Below are 24,337 nucleotides of genomic sequence, written 5' to 3'. Positions count from 1 at the left end.
CCATGGATTCAGTCTTGTACGACTGCCAAAAGCATTGGTGCAGTAGCTTGCTCACCAGAGCACAAAACAAAGGACATTTGCATAACAGCAAAGTTCATCTGTTGAAATTATTACTTGGATCTATGTCGTGTATTCTCTCTTCCTCACCAAAAGTGAACACTAGGTGATGCTAAATAGTATAAATTGTTGAGGAAATTTAATTTAAGCTACAAACTAAAAGCTATTTTTAATTTATACTTTGTGTTTCTGTGTGGGTGCAAACTGTTGAAATCTTTACGTAGTATATACTAAATTGATCTTCTGTATATAAAGACAATTAAAATGAAAAAAATCTTGATTCATTTTAGGATGAGACAGTGAAAGCAGCACACCTATTGGATAGAAATAACAAAAGAACATAGACATGTTATTAAAACACTAAAAGGAAATTACCTTTTAATTATAAGATCTACAATTCATATCACATGTGATATGAATTAGGAAGTCTTAAGCTTCAATCAAAGTAAAAACAAAACTAAAAACAAAAAATCCAAACAAATCTTGAGTTATTCATCATTCCAGAGGAGACTTCTTGTCAATCCCTGGGGAATTCTGGAAAACTTTGGTAGCAGAACCAATCAATAGGATGTAAAATAACAAACCCAGTGCCTTCACACAGACAAAGCCACATAACACACTCTTCTGAATTCTAACAAAAATTTTATAATTATGCATTGCTGATTAAAGCAGATCTAGAAAAAAGCAAGTAGTTTTGGAAGAATAATAACTCAGTACACAATGCTCTTTGATTCAGCATATATAGACAGTGATCAAAAGTGTCTAGAACAAGTTTCTGGCCTGTTCATTTTTTTGCCCTCCTTTGTAATATCCAGGAAGAAAGCAATAGGCATGACTAGACAACTTGCATGAGAAGTTTGCATTAGCTTGGCCAAAGGAGTGATTCTCACAGGCCATCATCTCACGCCCACAAGGCAGGAGTAATCTTAGGTCAGAAATTTAAAAGTCTCTCAGAAAGTACTTGAAATATATGGTCATTGTATACTGCTGATTTTTTTTAAATGCACAAAAATGATTATTAGTTTATAACCATGAAACAAAAAAGTTGTCAATGAAGAGAAACAGCAGCAATATTCAACTGAATCTAGTATTTGATGACGTGTATTTAAATGGAATGAAAATCACATAGGTATGCTGTAGTTCTATTGGCTCATATGATATTTAGAAGGATCTTTTATTTTATTTATTTATTTGAGAGGTAGAGTTACAGACAGTGAGAGGGATGCTGGCACCGCAAGCAGAGGATTAATCACAGAGCTGGCGCTTAGAAAGATCTTAATACTTTACCAGAGCACGTGTTCTTGTGATACAGCTTACCTGGTAAGTGGAGGTATTTGATGCAAAACGAAGACTTCTCTTTGCAGAGTACAAGATTTAAAAGTCAAAATGAAAGATTTATGAGGGTGCCAGCGCCGTGGCTCACTTGGTTAATTCTCCGCCTGCGGTGCTGGCATCCCATAAGGAAGCCGGGTTCTAGTCCTGGTTGCTCCTCTTCCAGTCCAGCTCTCTGCTGTGGCCCTGGAGGGCAGTAGAGGATGGCCCAAGTGCTTGGGTGCCTGCACCCTCATCGAAGACCAGGAAGAAGTACCTGGCTCCTGGCTTCGGATTGGTGTAGCTTCGGCTGTAGCGATCATTTGGGGAGTAAACCAACGGATTGAAGACCTATCTCTCTGTCTCTCTCTCACTAACTCTGTCAAATAAATAAATAAATAGATAGATAGATTTATGAGGAATAACAGAAGGATAGTCATCAATGCCTTGGTTATGAAATTTATTCAACATTTCCCATGAAAAGCTATTCCAAGTATATATTTAGATGAAGAAAATTGTTAATAAGATTAGCAACATCAGTAACAGTTTCAGTGCTGCCATTTAGTGACATCGACACAATCGTCACGAATGCTTCTTTTGGCCACTGTGGTTACAATAGAGATCAAAATAAAGTCCCTGGCATCCTAGAGCTTACATTTTAGATAGAACACAAACAAATCAGCATCTTATATGCCTGAAAGTGACAAAGACTTGGAGGGAAAGAACAAATCAGGTTAGGAGGAATAATGAATACTCACTGATAGGGAGGGGATAGTGGAGCTGGTATTCCACCTGCTTCCTCTGTCCCGTGCTCTTTATACAATGATACCACAAGAATTACAGTCTAAAAGGGAAAGTGAGAGAAACCACACATCTTTTGGTCAACAAGCAAACAAATCCAAAGTAACATTAATATGTATAAAAAGAGATAAAATGACTTGGCGTAGATTTAAGCAATAAGAAAGGAAAATTTGGGGTCGGTGCTGTAGCATAGTGAGTGAAGCCACCACCTGCAGCACCTCCATCCCATATGGCACCGCTTCAAGTCCCAGCTACTCCACTTCTGATCCAGCTCCCTGCTAATGTGCCTGTGAGGGCAGCAGAAAATGGCCCACGTCCTTGGGCCTTTGTACCCATGTGGGAGACACAGATGAAACTCCTGGCTCCTGGTTTTGGCCTGGCCTAGTGCTGACCATTGTGGCCATTTGGGGAGTGGACTAGCAGTCAAAGATATTCTCTCTCTCTCTCTCTCTCTCTCTCTCTCTCTCTCTCTGCCTCTCCTTCTCTGTAAGTCTGATTTTCAAATAAATAAACAAATCTTTTTTTTAAAAAAAAAAAAGGAAGATTAGAGAGTGCAGCAGCAGAAATCAATCAAATTCTGAAAATCTTATTTGATTACAAAGAAAATATATGTGTCATGCCAGAGAGGTTGTGTCAACTGGAAAAGTGAAAGCTGTGCACTTTTCTTTCTATAAAGTTGGTAACAATACTCTGAAAAATATAGCCCAGTAACACCAAAGACGATTGTCACATTTGAATATTGGTCTAGAACTTCCAAAGACGATATTACCCAAATTAAGCAATTTATTGAAAGAATGATACACCAGGACAAATTAGATTTGAGTCCAGAAAGTTAAGGAGGATGGTTCAACCTAAGGAAATCTACCAACACACTTCCTTTATCAGTCAATTAAAGGAGAAAGTCCATTGGTCAATAGATGCAGAAACTGGACTTGTAAAATTCAGCAGTGATTTCTAAAAAGAATTCAAGGTAAGAAGATATTTAAGTTGGGTAGATTTAGTGTACACGTTACTGCACTGAGTGTCTGAGTAGAATTGAGGAGTGATAAGAAGTAAAATGTAGAGAAACTTCTACAACAGTACTGCTGCAAAAAGTTTCTATTATAGGGATATTGCATGTTTCTAAACCTGATGCCTTTGCCAACTTTCTCACAGTTTAAGCAGGTTAAGTGAAGCAAACCTGCAGCCCTCAGCTCCTGTTTTGCAGGCAGCTGAACTCACCAGCCTCAGCACCAGGAGGAAGGAGAGCGCCACCTAGACCATGTCCTTGAGAGCTTTGGCTCTGCTGTCTGCATGTAGTGCCACGCGTGTGTGGGCTTTGTAACAAACCAAAGTAAAAGGAGTTGAGTCTTCATCATAATTCTCATCAGTTTTTAAAGATGGACTAATTTTTGACGGCTGCTTAAATCAACTCACAAATAAAAAATACACATATCTTATGGAGGAAATAAAACAACAATGACAAGCAATATTTATTGAATGTATACATTGTTGCAAAAAAATTGCTCTCATTTAATCTTTACTGCAACCGTGTCAGATAAGTGGTATTGTTATCCCCATTTCACAGATGGAAAGCTGAGAATTGAGAGGTTGAATTACATAAGGAGTAAGAATTAGGATCACAGTCAAGCAATTTGGTTCTGGCATCCATGCAGTTCTGTACTTTATACTGCAACAAACGGGGACTAGGCCATTGTCCTGGACAGAAGGATTTATTCCATCATCAACAACAACAAAAAAATCAATCCTTCTAAAATTGCCAAATAAACCTGATTGTTCAAATCAGGATGCTAGTAACATTGTTGTTTTCTTTTGCTTTTCAAACTGGATAAGATTATTTTAAAATATAAACAGAAGACTAAATGGTTTTAAAAAAAAGTTCTAGAAAAAAAATGTGGCATTATATTTTCTGTAGTACACAAAACTTGTCTAAAGGCACTATATCCCAACAATATGATATTGACATGTAGTAGAACATGGAAAAGACTCAAGAGTTTAGACCTAGACACAAGTCTTGTGGAAACTTATTGTAGATGGGGCATTTATCACACTGGGAAAAGGTGGTTTGTTGATAAAATGATACTGGTCTATCTAGCTATTCATGTTTAAGGACCCAAAAATAGATCCCTCTGTCAAAGCTAATTTTCAAGGAATTAAAATGTACATGTTAAAAAAATAGAAAGTGTGGAAGAAAACGAATGAGAATTTTATGTAATTTAAAGATGAGGGATCCCTTTCTAAATTAGAAGAAGGAACTCAGTGGTTTTAAAGTAAAAGGGTGTGGGAATGTGGCACTGCTGAGTTCCTGCCTGGGATGCTTGCCTCTTGTATCAAAGTGCTTGATTCAAGTCTTCATTGCTCTGCTTCCTGCTAATACAAACCCTGGGAGGCAGCAGTGATGGCTTAAGTACCTGGGTCCCTGCTCCCCATGTGGGAGACAGACAGCAGACAGGAGGTCTTTGCTGTCTGTCTCTGTCTCTCTCGCACTCTCTTTCTCTCAAATAAGATTAAAATAATGTAATGAAAATTTGAAAAAAGATAATTATACATAGTTATGAAATAACTTGATTACTTTTGAGGAGTCATAAAAAAGAATAAAAAGTCAGGTGAATATACGTTAATTAAAGAAATAAGTACTTTGGTAAAAATTAACAATGGTAGTATCGAGAGTTTGTGGGAATACAGATCATGGACGCGTGCCTTGTTTGTGATAATGTGAATTACCTCAACTTTTTCAGAAAGGAATCTCTTCGTAAAGATCAAAATGAAACACATATTTACTTTTTGCACTGTACTCCTTGGTAATCTATCCAGTGCTAAATAAATACAATGGTATGTATTGCATACATCTTAAAATACTGTTTTTAGCAGTGAGATAATGCCAATAGGTAATAACTAAATAATTTTTTCATGAAAATAATGTTATATTAAAGCAAATAAAATATGATCAAGTGTGTCCATAAACTATGGTTAAGGCTAAATACCAGTTATAACATACTAGATATGAAATACACTTTTTCTGTTTACAGAAAGTAAAAAGAAAGAAAAAAAAACTTGCAAGTGTATCAAAATTTCTGCTTTATTTGTATGAGCATTCCGAAGGTGCGGAAGAATAGATGCCAAGCAGTAACTTCCTCTCCTTAAGAAGGGGCTATGGAGGGAGGAATCAGAGAGGCATTGCTGATTTTTCCTTCTCTCATGTTTGTACTGTGCCTGATTGAGAAATACAAGCAAGAGATCTGAAATTAAAATTTACATTAATAATGAGAAAAGGAGGACATTTTGAAGGCAAATATTCATTTTAAGAGCCATTTGTTGTAAATCATTTTCTTGTATGAGTTTTGCCAAGGAGTCAGTTGCTAAGAGGAATTGCTCTATCAAACTAAATATTTACACATGTTCTTTCCCTGTGGTGCATTGTATCTTCTACTGATGAAGCTGTCTTAGAATTAAGCAGTGGAGTGTCTGAACATGAAGCCAGGATTGTGTCTCCACAATAGGTGTGAGGAGCCCAAAGCCTGGAGATGTTACGTATTTTGCTCAGAGCCACCCAATTTCAGTGGCACAGCTGACATAAATATGAAGGACCAACATCTTCAGTCCATTCTCAACACATTAGATCACCTTCATACATCCAGGAAGGTCTTCAAGAAGTTCATGGGAAATTAATATTTTGAAAAGCCTTTGTGGATTTCAAAGTTTTGTTTTTGTTTTTGTTTTTGTTTTTGTTTTGTGTGTGTGCCAAAAAGAATACTTACCTTCTGGTTCTATCTGTCTAGAAACATTTTTTCAAGATTTCTTTACTGGGGCCGCTATTGTGGTACCGCGGGTTAAACCTCTGCCTGTGACGCTGGACTCCTAACATGAAGGCAGTTTCAATGCCAGCGGCTCGGCTTCCCATCCAGCTCCCTGCTGATGTACCTGGGAAAGCAGCAGGAGATGGCCTGAATGCTTGGGTCTCTGCCACCCACGTGGGGAATCCAGATGGAGTTCCAGGCCCCAGCCTTTTAGGCCATTTGGAGAATGAACCAATGAGTGGAAGATTTTTTGTCTCTCCCTCCCTCTTTCTATCACTCTGTCTTCAGAGCAAACAAGTAAATCTTTAAAAGAAAAAAAAATTATTTGTTTATTTGAAAAGCAGAGTGACAGAAAGAGACAGAAGGAGAGAGAAAAAAGATCTCCATCAGCTAGTTTACTCCCCAAGTGGCCTCAATGGCTGGGGTTGGGCCAGGCTGAAGTCAGGAGTTTGTAACTTCACCCTTGCTTCCCACATGGGTGGCAGGGTCCTGAGAACACAGACCGTATTCTGTTGCTTTCCCAGAAACTTTAGCTGGGAGCTGGATCAGAAGTAGAGTAGCCAGGACTCAACCTACTGCTCTGATATGGGATGCTGGTATCACAAGCAGTAGGCTTAAGCCATGATGCTATACAAACTTTTTGAAATACCTTGGTACTCTTATTTATTTATAAACTTCTTAAATACAGTTTGATGGAATTTAAGCAGGAAGTCAGTCAGTTAACAATGTTTATATGTATTACTCTTTCTGAGCCTAAAGCCAATCAACTAACCTATACCTCTAAGTTTCTGTTTAATAATTTGGAATTCTGGTGGTGCCATGATTTTCTAGAACAATTCTTTAAGGATCTGAAAGGGTTGGCAAAAGTCAGTGGCTCTCTAACCAGTTATCTACTTGTCCTATTTTATGAAAATATAACCAAACAAAGAAATGGAGATATAAATATTAAGAATCACTCAAAAAAATCATGTTAAGCAAGTTTTCTATGAAATAAACATTTTATTTCCACTAGAAAACTGTAATTCTATTAAAAGTTTTGATGGGGGTTAGAGTGGTGGCATAGTGGGCAAAGCTGCCGTCTGAGACACCAGCATCCTATATGGGCTCCGGTTCAAGTCCCAGCTGCTCCAGCTCTGATCCAGGTCCCTACTAATGTGCCTGGGAAGGCAGCAGAGGATAGCCATGCATCCACGTGAGAGACCTGAAAGAAGCTCCTGGCTCCTGGCCCCTGGCTTCAGCCTGGACCAGACCCAGCTGTTGTGGCCATTTGGGAGTGAACCTGTCAATGGAAGAGCTCTCTGTCTTTCCCTCCATCTCTCTCTATAACCCTTCCTTCCTTCTGTCCTTCCTTCCTTCCTTCCTTCCTTCCTTCCTTCCTTCCTTCCTTCCTTTTTAATATTTATTTATTTATTTATTTATTTGAAAGGTAGAGTTACGAGAGAGGGAGGGACAGTGAGAAAGATCTTCCATCTACTGGTTCACTCCCCACATGGCCACAACAGCTGGGGCTGTGCTGATCTGAAACCAGGAGCCTGAATCTTCTTCCCAGTCTCCCACATGGGTGCAGGAACCCAAGGACTTGGTCCACCTTCCACTATTTTCCCAGGCCATAGCAGAGAACTGGATCAGAAGTGGAGCACCCAGGACTCAAACCGGTGCCCATATAGGAAGTGGGCACGGCAGGCAGCAGCTTTACCTGCTACACCACAGTGCCAGCCCTTCTCTCTTTTAACTAAATAAAATAAATCTTTAAAAATGAGTTTTGGGGGTTAGCACTGTGGCATAGCAGGTAAAGCTGCTGCCTGCAGTGCCCACATCCCATATAGGCACTGGTTCGAGTCCTGGCTGCTCCACTTCTGATCCAGCTCTCTGCTATGGCCTAGGAAAGCAGTAGAAGATGGCCCAAGTCCTTGGGGCCCTGTATCCATGTGGGACACCCAGAAGAAGCTCCTGGCTCCTAGCTTTGGATCGGCCCAGCTCCAGACATTTGCAGCCATTTGGGGAATGAACCAACAGACGGAATCTCTCTCTGCCTCCACCTCTCTGTAACTCTACCTTTCAAATAAATAAATAAAAGAAAAAAGAAAGAAAGAAAGAAAGTGAAGATGGCTACATTTTAAAAAAATAAGTTTTGTTGGGCTGGCGCCGTGGCTCACTTGGTTAATCCTCTGCCTGCTGCGCCAGTATCCCATATGGGTTCCGGTTCTAGTCCCGGTTGCTCCTTTTCCAGTCTAGCTCTATGCTGTGGCCCGGGAGGGCAGTGGAGGATGGCCCAAGTGCTTGAGTCTCTGCACCCGCATGGAGGAAGCACCTGGCTCCTGGCTTTGGATCAGCGTAGCTCCGGCTATAGCAGCCATTTGGGGAGTGAATCAACGGAAGGAAGACCTTTCTCTCTCTCTTTCACTGTATAATTCTATCTGTAAAATAAACTAAAAAAAATTTTTTTAAATAAGTTTTGTTGTAAAATTAATTACTAAGGAACACATTTCTTGCATTTCAGGCCAAGAAGCTGCAATAATATTTCATAATCCTCGCTATATTTCATGGATATGTAAAAGGTCATAGGGAATTAAACTGAACATTTTGAATCATGCATTTTGGTCACACTATACTAAGTACAGTTGGAAGTACAGGAAAGAAAAGAATACAATATTTAGTTAACTGGCTCCTTAAAATTTTTTAATTTTTATTTTTAATAATTTATTTTTAATAATGGCTCCAGGATATTTTCAGGAGGGTGATCTAATTAGACAACCATTTTTCTTAGGCTACTGACATTAATGAAAGTGTCTTTCTCCATATTGCTATAAAATATTGTTTTATATATTCCTAAAATTTTTCTATATAAGTAGATTTGTTTCTTCTAATTCACTGCTATCAAAAAGATATTTTTCTAATCTTATAACCTTTTTAAAAATGAGAAAAACAGCTAATTTCCAGATGTAAACATTTATAGAGGAGGAAATAGGCTTTTTAGATCTTCAAATGACTGTCTCCAGAGTCATTACATCAAATCCCTTAATCTCTGCTGGTAGATATCTTATTCAAGTTTTATCTCATGAATGCTTTTTCTCAGCCTCAATACCAACTTCCAAATCAATTCACTGTTAGCTCAACTACTAACACAGACTATTTCCTAAGTTTTAATTCTTTCAAGTGTTGCCAAGCTCTGACCTGAACCTGAATATTCTGATTTGAGAGGCAAAGAAGTTGTGAATTCCTAGTTCAGTCAAGTGGAATTTAGCTATAATAGCTCTTCTTTTCTGGTTCATGCTGTAGGACCAGGAACACCCTGAGCTTGACCTTGACTTATTTTTCAAGGCCAAGGAGACCATTGTACCTTTGCAATAATGAATAGAAACCTATGTGTGTTCTATGATGTTTCTTGCTTTGGATTTCTGGAACATTTTCTGTATTGAGACAAATCCTCTTTGCTCATAAGAAACACATTTGAAATTTCTTTCCTCACAAACTTCCCTTCCTGGAACTCTACAGGAAGCTTTCAAGATTAACAATGGTTTCAAGCCACATAACAACATTTGGGTCAATATTGCCCCTTGTGAATTATAAATTACCATGAGAATCAGCAAGCAATACTGCCCAACTCACATGTGCTGAGAGCTCACTTTGTCACCGCCTATTGCTAAAAATATTCTGAAAAATCTCAGGTTATGCTTCTGAAGGAAACTACCTCTTGATTTAAGATAGAATTTTTGGTCAGTTCTTTTCAATGGTAAATTTTCTATTATTCTTTTGTGACTTTGATTTTATATGTATTTATACATTTGGATATCAGTAAATAACTTCGTTGAAATCTATTGTTTAATGTTTCAAAATAACTGTATTCTAAGGAGAAATATAGCCTAACAAGTTATAACTACAACTGCTTACAACAACAGCACTTCTGTGTGCAAGGCCCAAAGTGAATATGCATTTTAGGTTCCACTGTCATAAAGCTGACAGTCAGAGCAAGTGTTGTGACACAGCTGGTTAAACTGCCACTTGGGACGCCTGCATCCCATATCAGTGTGCTTGGTTTGAGTCCTGGCTTCTCTGCTGATTCAGCTTCTTGCTAATGTGAACCCCGGGAGGCAGCTGATGATGGCTCAGTACTGGGGTCCACACCAGCCATGTAGAAGACTCAGATGGAGTTGCAGGCCTGGTCCAGCTCTGACTGTTGGAGGCATTTGAAGAGTGAACCAGCAGAAAAAAAATTCATTCTCTCTTTCCTCTCTGTGTCATTCTGTCCTTCAAATAAACAAAAATAAGTAAAATTTTTTTGTTTTTGTTTTTTGCAGAGGAAGTTTATAGTCTACATAGAAACTAAAACACATACTGTGAGGTATATATTTATTTAAGGGACACAGCAAGGCAACAATAAAATAGGTAAAACAGGATAGTGATTTTTAATAGCCTCTCTGCAAGAACATGACTATATTACTACTATGCTTTTGCAAAACTTAGCAGCAAAATAAACTTGAGACATTATAGAATCCATGACAAAATTCTCTTCTTTTCTGATGTTCATGATCTTCCTTTGCTTACCTTTTTAAGAGCTTTATATACATATATCTGAAAATGGGATGTGCTATTATTGCTTTACTTGCTCAGTTCCATATAATCAGAAATTGAATTGTACCATGTCAGAAAAAGCACATGGTGATTTCTCTTCCCCAACACACCTCCCAAAAGCAACTTATTTAGCATGCACCCTAACAGTGCAAAGCAAGGAGTTCTGATATTCCACTTAATTGAGTTATACACAAGAAAACAAAACCTGCGGCTGCCCTATTGATGCATGTGGACGTGTGAATTTCTTCCATGTGTTTGCTCTGTGTTCCTCGGAACACCCACAGTGGAGATGAATCACTAAGGTGTGCATTCATCTGACAGAGCTGGAAGGTACCAAGAGTGCAAGCCAAACCCAGGAAACAGCATTTTGTCGGAGTCCTGGTGCTCCACTAATTGATCCCAGCCCCTTCATGACCGTCTCATACAATGGCTCAGTTGAGAGTAAGCGCATTGAATGTACCTGCTGCAAAGGAAACAGCAGAGAATTCTAGATCCTGCGAACTTCCGTTGGACTGTGCCTGCATTCTCACACTGATTCTCAGTTTCTCTCTCATTCCAGGTCACTTGGGAAGCTCCGCTCATCCAGAATGGGGACATGCTTAGCTATGAGATCCGCATGCCGGACCCACACGTCACAGTAACCAATGTTACAGCCTCAGTCTTAAGCCAAGTTGTTACTCCCCTGATTCCTTTCACCAATTATTCTGTCACCATTGTTGCTTGCTCGGGGGGTAACGGGTACCTAGGAGGGTGCACAGAGAGCCTACCTACTTACGTAACCACCCACCCCGCCCTGCCTCAGGATGTGAGCCCGCTGTCTGTGATTCCACTAAGCGAATCCTACGTTGGGGTGTCCTGGCAGCCACCATCCAAGCCAAACGGACCGAATTTGAGGTAAGAGAAGGTAACTGGGCTTTTGAATTTTGCCTTGGTCTTTACCTCTTTAAGAGTAGGGAAGGAGGCTTTTACTTACACCTGAGCATAAAGCTAATTCCTTCCTGTATCTGCCTCAGCCGGTAACTTCCAGAGAGTATGACATTTTACAGCATGACATGGAACCATCATTGTGCATCAAGGCAGACAAACCACCATGCTAGTGAGAAGAACTAACAACTCTGGCAACAGCAACACTTCCCCTCTGGACTCTACCAAATCCTTCTCTTGATTCTCTAAGTATATTTGTATTCTGTTGTGCAAACCTGATGCATATTCTACCCTGATCATTCACACAAATATGCTCCAAAATTCTAAAGTGAACACAACAAACTTCTACAGCATGGCATTATTACTGGAACATTTGTAAATAATGTGATCAGGGAGAGAGATAAGATGAAAGAAAGGAGTTGTGATCCTGAAAGGGCTTTGAAACCACTTGAACTTGATGATTAGCCAAGACTGTAGAGTTGATAATACAGTGTTATCATTGTTTATTAAGTATTGATGGTAGAAGTCTTAAGAAATCATTAACTCGATAAGGTTTTTGTATTTCTACTTTATGTGAAACTGGCAATAAATATTTGGCAAATCTGACATAGAAGGAATTTAAAATGTTATCTTTCTGGCTGATAATGGTAAAATGTGAATGTAGCTGATTGTTTTAAAATAATTCAATATATGAAACTTGAGCCAGAAAAAAAGTTTATCTGTAAAAGCCCTCATAATTGAAAACTTAAGATGGAATTGTTATGTTTGCACACATACGTCATACCACATACCACAAAACAACCTGAATTTGGTAATAACATTAGTTGAGATAATCCTGATGTTCCTGCTTGTCTTTTGCTTTAGATATGAGCTTCTGAGACGTAAAACCCGGCAACCACTTGCATCAAATCCCCCAGAAGATTTAAATCTGTGGCACAATATTTATTCAGGAACTCAGTGGTTTTATGAAGATAAGGGTCTTAGCAGGTGAGATTACAAAAACTATAAAAACAAATGCTGGCATTTAGTTTTGGGCATGTTGAATAGTTCAAAGTATCTTAGTGTCTTCATTGTGTGAGTTTGTTATCAGTTATGCAATAGAACATGTTTGGTTATTATCTGTGGCATTAATCATGGAACTGTAACAGTCAGCATGTTTAATGTTTGCTATCTTAACTGCGTGCTTACAATAAGCCTTTTGAAGTCAAACTTGTAGATGTTTGAGCCTTAACCTATTGCCTGTGCCACAGCTCTATCCAGACATGAAATTTAACAGAGGAATTTGGAAATACTGAACACATATGAAACCTAGGAAGTTCCTGGGCATTTGGAAAATCCTTGATACTGCTACCATTTCTGTAAAGTAATTGGCCATAAGTCATTGATTCAGTCCACAAAAAAATATTTAGTAAACAGGATTGGGGTGTGAAAGAACTTAATATAGAATTCAAAGAGGTGAAAAAGTAATTCAGGAGATTATTAGCCAATCTGAGTTCTGTTTCATGCTGTGCTGGAGAACTGGCTTTGTGACCTCAGACAAATGACTACCCTTCTCTGGGCTTCATTTTTGTTGCTCATAAAAATGAAGTGATTGGATGGAATTAAATAACGTCTAAATCTCCATGAGTCTAAGTAATGTAATTGAATTGCTAACAACATGAATGCTATTGTGTGAAAAATTCTTACTTTTCAGTAACTTTCCCATCAAGTCGGTTTGTATCTAAACCCACAACTTAGTCAGGGTCCTCTAACCTTGTTTATAATCCTAGCCTTGTCTCCCACAGCTCCCTTCCTGGGGCCTCTGTGTCCAAACCACATCTGCAATACATTCCACACCTCCAACCTGTGATATCTTGTACACCCCATTGTCTGACCGCATCACCCCTCAAATTTTGTTCTAGACGTTTCTTTCTCCAGGAAGGCTTTCCTACTCATTGTTTCCCTGGTCTGAATCAGCTTCCTTTTAATGGATTTCCATAACCGGTTCTTTATCTATCTCTTATCATTATAATGTTCAGGCCTGACAACTTCTCTGGACACTACTTTATGAATCAGATCTACCATAAGGCAGGGACTTTGCCTTCCTTTTTCCTTCAGTTCCAACCATAGTGCCTGGCACACACTAGGATCCTGAATACTCATTAAATGAAAAAATACGTTAACTCAGTCAAAGGTTGAGTATTTGATTTCTCTGTGCCTTAAGAACATGAACTGTAGTGTTACTCTCTTTGGGGAATGAGCAAAACTAAGGAAAATTCTCCTGTCCATCTTAAGGGATTGTGGAAGAAGAACATTATAGATATTGTAAGATTCTCTGGAGGGGGGCAGCACATAAATCTGACCTAGCAACAGCATGAACCATGTGAAATTGCCACCTTTCTAAGTCAACAAAGGTCAGTTATTAGTAAATCCTTATTGTTCAGTCAAATTTATCATGGTCATTATACAATTGTCAACTGTTTTCCATTCATCGTTATTCTTACTTCAGCTTCCCTGTATGCTTATCTCTTCCGTTGAAGAAGTTCATTTATTCATCAATTTACTTTTATTTACTGTATGCAGAGGCACTGTGATAAGGAACAAGAGATGAATGCAAGGGCAGGCATTTAAGATGTCTGGGTATGAGTCTTTTATTCTTCTTTTTCTTTTTTTGTGTGTATTTATTTTTTTGAAAGGCAGAGTGACAGAGCTGTCGTCCATCTGCTGAGTCACTACCCAAATGGCCACAACAGCCAGAGCTTGGCCTGGCTGAAGCCAAGAGTCCAGAACTCCATTCAGGTCTCCATGTGGGTAGCAAAAACTCAAATACTTGAACCCTTGTCTGCTGTTTTCCCAAGTGCCTTTTCAGGGACCAGGATTAGTAGCTGAGTATCCAGGACGTAAACTGCCACTCTGAAATTGGATGTGGACATCTGAAGTGGTAGCTTAACCCACTGTGACACCTGGCCTCTGCCCCTGGGTTTGATTCCTGAATCTGGCTCCTGACTCCAGTTTCCCACTGATGCAGACCCTGGGAATCAGCAGTGATGGTTCAAGTTGTTGGGGCCCTGCCACTCATGTGGTAGATCTGCATTGAGTTCCTGGTTCCTGCTTCTTTGGCCTGGCCTGGCCTGGCCTGGCCCCCATTGTTGTAGGCATTTGGGGAATGAACCAGCAGATGGGAGCAGTTTTATGCTTTTCCATAACTCTGCCTCTCAAATAAATAAGTAAAAAGTAAAGGAGAAAGGGTGAATGTAGCTTAGTCCTCTCTCTCATTCCAATACTTCAGTTTGGTGGAGGAGCCCTCTCATCCCTGTCCCCACACAGAGAGTGTGATTTGCATATTAATTGCAATCATCACAGTTAACTGCAGTCATCAATTCTGTCTAGGAAAATCAATTAGAAAAGTAGCTTTCTATGATGTGCAAACTCTGAGTTTATATTTTATTAAATATAAAAATATCCAAAATGAGCAGAAACTCTTTAACATGACTCATTCTAAGTTTAGCCACAAGACATTCAACAGAAATACAAAGTCTCAGAAAATTGATTTTATGCCTCTGAAGAAGAAAGAAAAATATATTAAAGAATTAGAATTATGATCAGAAATTTAGTTGGAAATATTAGTGACTCCTCTAAAGATTCTTTTCTTTTTCTTTGTCTTTACTTATTTTCATTTTAAGTGAAAAGCAGAGAGACAAAAAGAGAGAAATCTTCCATCTACTGGTTCACTCCCCTAATGTCTACAACAACCAGGCCTGGGCCAGGTCAAAGCCAGGAACCAGAAATTCATCAAGATCTCCCATATGAGTGGGAGCAGAGGCAAGATTCAAACCCGGGCACTCTGATATGCAATATTAGTGTCCCAAGTCACACTTTAACCACAATTCCAATGTCCACCCCTCATCCCCACCCAACCCCAAGGATTCTTGAGAGGTTCAAATCTGAGGTTAAGGAAAAATGAAGTTAAAACTCCACAAATTAATGGAAGGGAACAGTCAGAGTTTATACTTAGGACAGCTGTTTCTAGAAAGGAACTGTGTATACACAAAATTGTGCTGAAAGGATGTTTTGACTAGCCTCATAATGTTGAATGTTACAGGCGTTTGTTCATTTCTAGTAGCAGTAGCAAAGATGTTCTTTGTACCTTTTTTCATTTCTTCTTAACATTCAAAGTAAATTAACATTCAAAGTAAATGCCATGAGTCTCCTATTGTGAGAAATTCTTTTTTCCCCTTTTCCCTTCCCCTTGTTAGATGCAAAACCTTAAGTGTCTCTGTAGCCCAAGGGGAGCTACTCATAAGTCAGGGGAAACGCTGGGAACTTATCTCCGGGGGGGCAGCATGGTTTCTCTGTTAAAGGAAGCGATCTTTATCGGTCAGATGTTGCCAGGGCCCACCTTGGTGTTGTGAGGGGCTGGCCAGCAGTTCTGCAAATTGAGAAGAGGGACGACGGTGAGCTTTCAGCACATGCTTACATGTCTTTAATGGCCCTTCCCTTTGGCCTCCACAGCCCTCCCTTGTATCCACAAGGGATTAGTTCCAAGTCTCTCATGGATACCAAATCAGCAGATGCTTCAGTCCCTTCTATAAAATGGCTAGTATTTGCACGAAACCTATGCACGTCTTCCTGTGTACTTTAAATCATCTCCAAATTACTTATAACTCCTAACACAATGTAAATACTGCATAAGTAGTTGTTTAGGAAATAGTGACAAAGGGAAGAGTCTACTCATGTGTAGTACAGACACAATTTTTTTTCTGAATATTTTTTATTTTTGGTCTGTGGACCCCTAGGACACATAAGACCAACTGTGTCTTGTTGATTTGTTCATTTGGCTGTCTAGTATCTTTTTATTTCCTTTTCTATCTTTTTTTTTTCAGTAGGGCAGGCATTGTTTAACTGAATTCTGTTACATTTATGAGGAATATACACTTTCTCTTCCATAGATTCCAAAGCTCCCTGTTTTCCTAACTTACATAAGGAAAGGCAACATTGAAATGCCCCTTCTCATCTTTCACTTAATATCACCATTAATACACTTAGAATCAGTTTTTATATAGCACTTCTCTTGAAAAACAAAATTAAAGTTAAGAATCACTGGGCATCCATTAAGAAATGTAATCCATAAGCTGTGCTTTGGAAATTTATCTTCATTAAATAAAAGTTAAAAAAAAAAAAAAGAAATGTATTTGTGAGAGAAAATATAAGGTGAAGTAAATTTCCTTGTTCAAGTGGTCTACGTTAGGTATACCTTTAAAATATATAAAAACACATCAATTTCAAGTAAAAAATTCAAAATCTTATATTCTAAGATTCAAATCATTCTAGCAGCTTTTTCTTTCTAGTCTACATGTACAAAAGCAGAGTATTGAAAAAATTATCCTGCTAATCTAATTCAGACAAAAACACTTTTGTTCTTGTGATTATCTTTGGTAAGGTACATTTTTGTCTGAATTACACAGCTATGTGTAATTCCATTTTTAAAGTTTTGCACTGCCTCTGCAGACAAGAGACTCAGCGTAGCTGCAGGTTTATGCTTCTGGTCAACCTAACTTTTCTTCCTTAATAATTCTGTGCAAAGAGGCCAAGTTATGGTTTTTGGAGGAGCTATAACTTCAAGTGTCCTGACATTTTTATCACTTGGAAACTCTGATGAACCTGTTGTTATCATCAGATGCTGCTGCTGTGACCTGGGCGGGGCTTAGCAGGAGGGCGGCACAGCCTCCTACACTGAAGCATTAATCTGCCCTCTCAGTGCACAGCCTCTACTGCTGCTTTGGTTCCTAAGTGAGCCGATGTAACTGTTGAGCACTCAGTGAGCAATTCGTCTTTTCTTTTGGTTTAAAGAAGGAAGAAAAAGGTACAAGAAACAGTAGAACAGTAGTAGGGTTTTTTTTTCTTGTTTTTTTTTTTTTTTTTTTTTTTTTTTGACAGAGTGGACAGTGAGAGAGAGAGACAGAGAGAAAGGTCTTCCTTTTTGCCGTTGGTTCACCCTCCAATGGCCGCTGCGACCGGTGCACCGCGCTGATCCGATGGCAGGAGCCAGGTGCTTCTCCTGGTCTCCCATGGGGTGCTGGGCCCAAGGACTTGGGCCATCCTCCACTGTACTCCCTGGCCACAGCAGAGAGCTGGCCTGGAAGAGGGGCATCCGGGACAAAATCTGGCGCCCCGACCGGGACTAGAACCCGGTGTGCTGGTGCCGCAAGGCGGAGGATTAGCCTAGTGAGCCGCGACACCAGCTTTTTTTCTTGTTTTAGGGAGAATATTGACATGTATATTATAATTTCGTTGTCATTAAATTTATGAAGGGATGCTTGTTCTAGCTCTTATTCTTTATAGTTCTTTATAAATTCCTCAAAGTATTTCCCATAGTTTAAACACTGCCATGTGCTTCCTCCAGAATCTGCTAATTGTCTTATCTTTAAATGATAGCATTCAAAATTAATAAATGCTCATCTTACTTTCAGAGTGGGTTTTTTGAGATTTGAATACTAAAGTTAAATATATCATAAGTCTGTGTTTAAATCTTATTGACATAGATTCCAACATGGTTTTGAAACCTGCCTAAAATAAAATGTTTCAAATCCTAAAATATAATGCAGTTCTGTGGGAGATGCCACTCATAATTTTGCTCCCTTACTTTGTAATGAGATTAATTGTACACCGATAAATTTTTTTTTCTCTGCCCTGTGGAAAAGCTAGGCCAGTTCCATGCTATGTATTCCTATAATATAAATAGATTTGAGTTGTAACTACTAAGTAAAAAATCGTTACCTCTGCCTAGAGAGGATGCCTGGAAGGAAGACTTTCTCCCATGACTACCTAGATGAGGAAGATCCCCTCAGTTTCTTCCTTACGATCAAAGTGTGATTAAAAGTTGGATCCAGGAATGAAAGCCAACTTCTGTCAACACTGGTGTGCCATCTCTTAGCAGTGTTCTTGATTCAAAGTGCATGAAAGTGTATATCACATTCAGATTGTTGATAGAGTCACAGTTGCTTTTTTCTCCATTGGGATTTTATTTTATTGTCCTGAATTTACTATATACATCCCTTTTTCTAAGTGTCATCATACGAAATGTTACTTCATGAAAAATGAGCCTTTAAATCTGGGAGGATACATTTTGTCATAGGAGGCTTCTGTAGTCTAGGGTTTTCTTAAAGAAAAAAAAAACTGTTTTCTTTGCGTTTCTGTCTAATGTTGGGGAGATAATAGAACAAAGATGGAAATGACAGCAGAATTATTTCAGATATGACATTCTGGTAGTATAGGAATGGACACTGAAACATAATAACAGTTGCATCTTTCACTTAGAATCTAAAAAAATGTCATAAAAACTTTTAAGTGTCAAGAACATCACTCTTCAATTACAAAAGCAAAAATCTTCAATATTATTTTTGAACTAATATAAGATTGAAAGAATACACACCAGCCACTAATGGAAAATTCTAAGAACTGCATATTTAAGCAATGGAAACAATTTGCATTATCATTAATTTGCTTATTTGTTCAGAAAAAGGATTGAAGTGTAAGAAGGAGTATACTACACACCATTTCTCAAATCCTGGCTTGTGTGATGTCCCAAAACACACTTTGGGTTGTGACAGATATGAGGAAGAGTTAGTGGAAGAAGCAACTAAATAGCCTGCATTTTCAGAAGCATGATTTATATTGGTGACAATATTGACACATGAATTCTGTTAGGACATCAATAAAGTTGACACATTTTTAATTCTGATGAAAATAACCTGAGGCATTCTGCAGCTGCACTAAAGAATTTTATTGGTTCTCCAAACACATCAGACCCTTTTAAGATACAAGCCTTCACTCACTCTGTGCTAGAATAAATGTCTTTCACTGGACAAGTGCCTTCACTGCACCAAATACCACTTGTCATCAAAACCTGGCCCAAATGTCCCCTCCTCTGTGAAGACTCCCCTGATTAGATAAGGTTACACTAGATGCTCTCTCCAAAGTGCATTCAAAAAGGAAATAAAAAAGAACAAGTGAATTAACATTTTGGATGTTATTCAAAAACATTATTCTGTAAAAAATTAATTCATCTGATATTACTCCATAAACATCAGGTTTATTCTGTTTATCATATGGTATGTTGTTAATATTCGATAGATATTTTTTGAATGAATGGTGGTGTCTCAGATATGAAAGAGCAATATAATTCTTTCAATTTTTTTTTAAAAAGCACTTTGCTAAATTTCAGTAGGGATCGTTTATTGGACAGGTAGACTCTTGGGTCACTAGCCTACCAAATTACATGTGACCTGATAACGATTGCTTTAGTAACTATGAAACATCTTCATGCTCTTACACATTTACCTATTCAGTAAATAAAAAAAAATTAAAAATTGCATCATCTAAAGAAAATCTAGCTTTCCAATTCCTCTGGGTAATAGCAACTAAACTTTGAAATGAGAATTGTTCCATAAACAAGATTTTAATATATTATCTTTTTTTTAAACTTTTATTTAATGAATATAAATTTCCAAAGTACAGCTTATGGATTACAATGGCTTCCCCCCCCCAAACTTCCCTCCTACCCACAACCCTCCCCTTTCCCGCTCCCTCTCCCTATCCATTCACATCAAGATTCATTTTCAATTCTCTTTATATGCAGAAGATCAGTTTAGTATATATTAAGTAAAGATTTCAACAGTTTGCCCCCACATAGTAACACAAAGTTACTGCCCTGTAGTATGTCCTGAAATCTGGTATTGTGATATATATTATCTTTTAAAAAGAAAAACACCACAGTTGTGTATATAACACAACAAATGTTACCATATGCTAGGGGTGAAGAAGACTGGAGGATAGACCCAAATAAATGAATCATTTAGGGAATGACTCCTGCAGTAGTCCAATAATCCTAAATAGGTTTACAATTGATTTAACTGGCTACATTATAGATTCAACGTAAGTATTCATTTACTTTGAAGTTTTCAAAAACTGTTTTTCCTACAGATTTTGAAATGGGACATTTTTCTAAGTGCACCTAGGAAACACATTAGTATTTAGGGAAGATATTAACTGAGATCCAGAAGCATTGTCATATAATGCAAATTAATATAGTATTTTCTTTCAAACACACTTGATTAATGGAATGTCCTATTTGATATCAATAATCAAAACTTGAGTCCACTTTTAATTTTTTTTAAATATTGATTTTTATTAATTTGAAAGACATAATTTCAGAAAGAGAGAGAGAGCTTCCATCTGCTGGTTCACTCCTCAAATGGCTATAAAGGCTAAGGCTGGACCAGGCCAGGCCAAGTCCAGGAGCCAAGAGCTTCCTGGTCTTCCATGTGGGTGGCAGGGACTCAAGCAGTTGCGTCATATTCCACTGCTTTCCCAGGCGCATTAGCAGGGAGTTGGATCAGAAGTGGAGTAGCCAGGTCTCAAACCAGTGGCCATATGAGATGCCAGCATCACAGGTGGTGGCTTAACCTGCTACTTTAGTGCCATTTCCCACTTAAGTCCATTTTAAAAGCAGTGTAAATACAGAGAGCAGAAAAACACTCCAAGTTAATTAATACATCATTTTTTATATGACATGCTGGAATAGAAACCAATCCATATAGAGACAAATCACAGGTATATATCCTTATTAAATAAAGGAATATATTTTAGTATTTCATTTAAGAGAATTCAAGATCTCATTTCCTTACAAATGTAATGAAAATTTAAGAAAATGCTAAAGATATATATTTGGCATAACCATGCAATGCCTGCTAATTTCTTAAGTAAAATAATAAATAGTGGGAAGAATTTAATATTAGGAATTAAGACTCTAGAGGGTCAGCTAGGTATTAACTAGCTGTACAAATTTAGGCAAACCCCCTTAAGTTTTCAGAGTCTCATTTTTAAATTGTAAAATATAACAGACATTTTATTAGAGTAAGATAAACTTTAAATCCACCACTTACTCTAAATTTGAGTACTACTTAGGAAATAGGCAACCTAACGGCATGTATCAATATGGCCTGTTTCTTCTGGGAAAATTTATTTCACCATCTCTGAATTAGCATGAACTCTCTTAGAGTACCCTAAGAACTGGGCCGGTTCTACATAATTTGTTTACAATTAACTATTTTAGTGCCACCTGATGCTGTGATTTGACTTGTCAAAAAGAGCCTCAAAAAAGGTATCACTTCAAAGCCATAAAGATTACTATTTGTATAATAGCATAGACATGCAGAAGAAAAATTCAAATATTATAGAAGAGATTAGGCATCCAAAATTATAGCTAGATTTCTTTTAAGCCATTTTATGAAATAAAATATAATTATAAGCATTTTACCCAGGGAGCGAGCTAATGAAACCAAGGTCATGGGTTCAATGCCCATGGGAGCCATTAGCTTCAGTTCATTCCATTGCCACACACTCACTCCCCTCTTAACCCGACGCACCATCCTTCATATTCATTCTAGCAGCTGCAAAGCAGATTCGGCCAGACTGTTTGGATGCGTAAGCAGAAATCTGTCCCCTCTGCTAGAAAAAGAACTCAAAGGTCAACCCCAGTGACATGACGTCATCCAAGTATAGAAACTGCAGATCATCACTGTGATTGTTATTACTAGTATTATTATTATTATTATCATTATTATGTTGGCAATATAGCCTTGTGGTTAAAAGGGCAGTCTCTGGAATAAGACCATCTGTATCAGAATCCTAACTCTCCTACTTATTGGCCCCATGAGTTGGACAAGTTATTTAACTCTGAGCCTTATTTTCCAAATAGGTATTATAATATCATCTTACAGGGTTATCATAATGAATAAGTTAAAAATGTAGAAATGCCTGATATATTATTTTTTTTCAGTTGTCTTGTTCACATAAACTATTTAGTACTTAACCAAACAGCATAGGTAATAGTTTCCTAGGGCTACTATAATAATATATCACAAACTGGGTTAGTAAAATACCAAAATGTATATTTTCCCAGATCTAGAGATGAAAAGGTCCCAAATCGGGTTTTCTCCAGGGCCAGACCATCAAGGCTCTGAACAGTCTTTTGTTGTCCCTTAAATTCTGTGGCTTATGCCAGCGTCACTCCAATTTCTTCCTCTATTTTTCACAGCATCATCTCCCTTTGTGTGTCTGTTGTCTCCATCAAAAGTCCCGTCTTTTCTTAGTCATTGGATTTAAGGCCCCCATCTCAACTTGATTAAATCTGCAAAGACTTTATTCTCAAGTAAGGTCATCATGTTCAAAGGGACCAAAGGTTAGGTGTGGGAAATATATCTGGGGGAGAGGAGAGACACAACTCACAACTCAACCCACTACAGCAGGAAAAAAAAAAAAGGTAATTATCACACCTGAAAAAGAGACAGTGAAGCTGAGAGATTTCGAAGATCTGCTGCTCTTAGTAGAGAAATAGATAAATGACCTCCAAATGTCACTAAGTCTTTGCCTGTAGTTACAATATATAGCAAAGTAACTCCCCTAACTATGAGGCAGAGCCTTGGAAGAATACATCTGGGCCATGAGTGGGAAACAGGGTGACACATGCAGACTTCTACCCATGTGATAGCCGAAGACTGAGAATTCGGACATGGCTGTGGTCCATGGCATCCGTCTCCTTTGCATGGTGAGTGGCAGAGGTTGTAAAGTATTGAGACAAAGACTGTGGGGCCTTGCGTTGGGGGCATCAGAACTCAGAGATCCTTAATTGTCTGATACTCCCAAGAAAGGTGATGATCTGTGGACAGTGTTGCCCAGTCCTGGAGGCCCCAGGATGGGCATGGGTTGCATGGTATGTTAAATCAAGTATCTATGTCTAGGCCATTGCCCATCATAGCCTGACCGTGTCTATAAGTAGTGTTTTCCTACCCATGCAGTTTTGAACCAGACAAGGAAGCCCAGATAGGCTGATGCCTGAAAGAGCAAAAGGCCGAAGAATCGGTGGCTTTCCTTTGTCCCTGATTTATGATATGACTTGGAAAGTCCCGTTCATATCGCATCTCCTTGTCCACTTTCGTCCCTCTGCAATGTAATATTCACTCTCCACAGCACTCCCTCCAGTAAATGTCTTCACACTAAAGCAAAGTACAGCTCGCTGGAGCAAAACTCTTAGCAGGAAGAATGTTGAACACTTTGGTCACAGCTGCAGTTTCATTTAGAGGTTTATCTGTCTGACAATGAGATTATAGGAAAGGAGCACAGGTATGGGAAGAAATAGTGATGAGGGATTCTGATATTTGAAAATTTGAAAATGAATGGGTTTCCCAAAAGAAGAGTGTAAAACTGTCTGGATAGAATTCAGTGAGAAAGCTGGCAGCTTGCCAGATGTGTAATTACGTCTTTGAATTGAGCTGTAATCCGCACCACTTCTGAAAACAATAAGCATGAGAAAAATGAGAAACCACATTTGTTTTAAATGGCAATATTTGCTTAGCATTCCTAATAAAATGTTTTCCTTACCCTTCGATTCAGGCCAGAGTTACAAAAGATAATGGTATGTTTTGTGTAAGGAAGGAGAAAGCAAATGATGTTTTTCTAGGGGAAAGCAGGAAACAGCCCTGTTGGGGGTGGAGAAGAAATACTTCGTTTTGTGAAGAAAAAGGAATTGCTATATTTGGTTTTCTGTAAAATAGAAATTTCTGTACTTTCTTTTCCAAACCAATGTTTTAGGTTTACAACATATGAGTATAAGCTTTTTGTACACAACAGTGTGGGTTTTACTGCCAGCCAAGAAGCGACTGTGACGACACTAGCTGGCCTTCCGGAGAGAGGAGCCAACCTCACTGCAGGCGCTCTTAACCACACAGCCATCCTCGTGACGTGGGATAAACCAAGTAAGTCAGCATCGCAGGTCTGAACTTGCCCCGGTGACTACTACTATTCAAGTGAAGTAAAAATGGCCACTATTTTTCAAA

General features: G+C 38.5%; 1 protein-coding gene across 1 annotated transcript in view; it reads left to right on the top strand.

The window, feature by feature from the left end:
* USH2A (usherin) overlaps window positions 1-24,337 on the top strand; it is an 855,126-nt gene that overhangs the window by 589,472 nt on the left and 241,317 nt on the right. Inside the window, exons 41-43 of the mRNA XM_062211324.1 lie at window positions 11,098-11,432; window positions 12,327-12,449; window positions 24,093-24,256. Coding sequence (XP_062067308.1) covers window positions 11,098-11,432; window positions 12,327-12,449; window positions 24,093-24,256 — 622 coding nt within the window. The remainder of the gene's footprint in view (window positions 1-11,097; window positions 11,433-12,326; window positions 12,450-24,092; window positions 24,257-24,337) is intronic.

The sequence above is a fragment of the Lepus europaeus genome, chromosome 14, assembly GCF_033115175.1.
Source record: "Lepus europaeus isolate LE1 chromosome 14, mLepTim1.pri, whole genome shotgun sequence".
NCBI lineage: Eukaryota > Metazoa > Chordata > Mammalia > Lagomorpha > Leporidae > Lepus > Lepus europaeus.
This window is presented reverse-complemented; position numbering and strand designations above follow the sequence as displayed.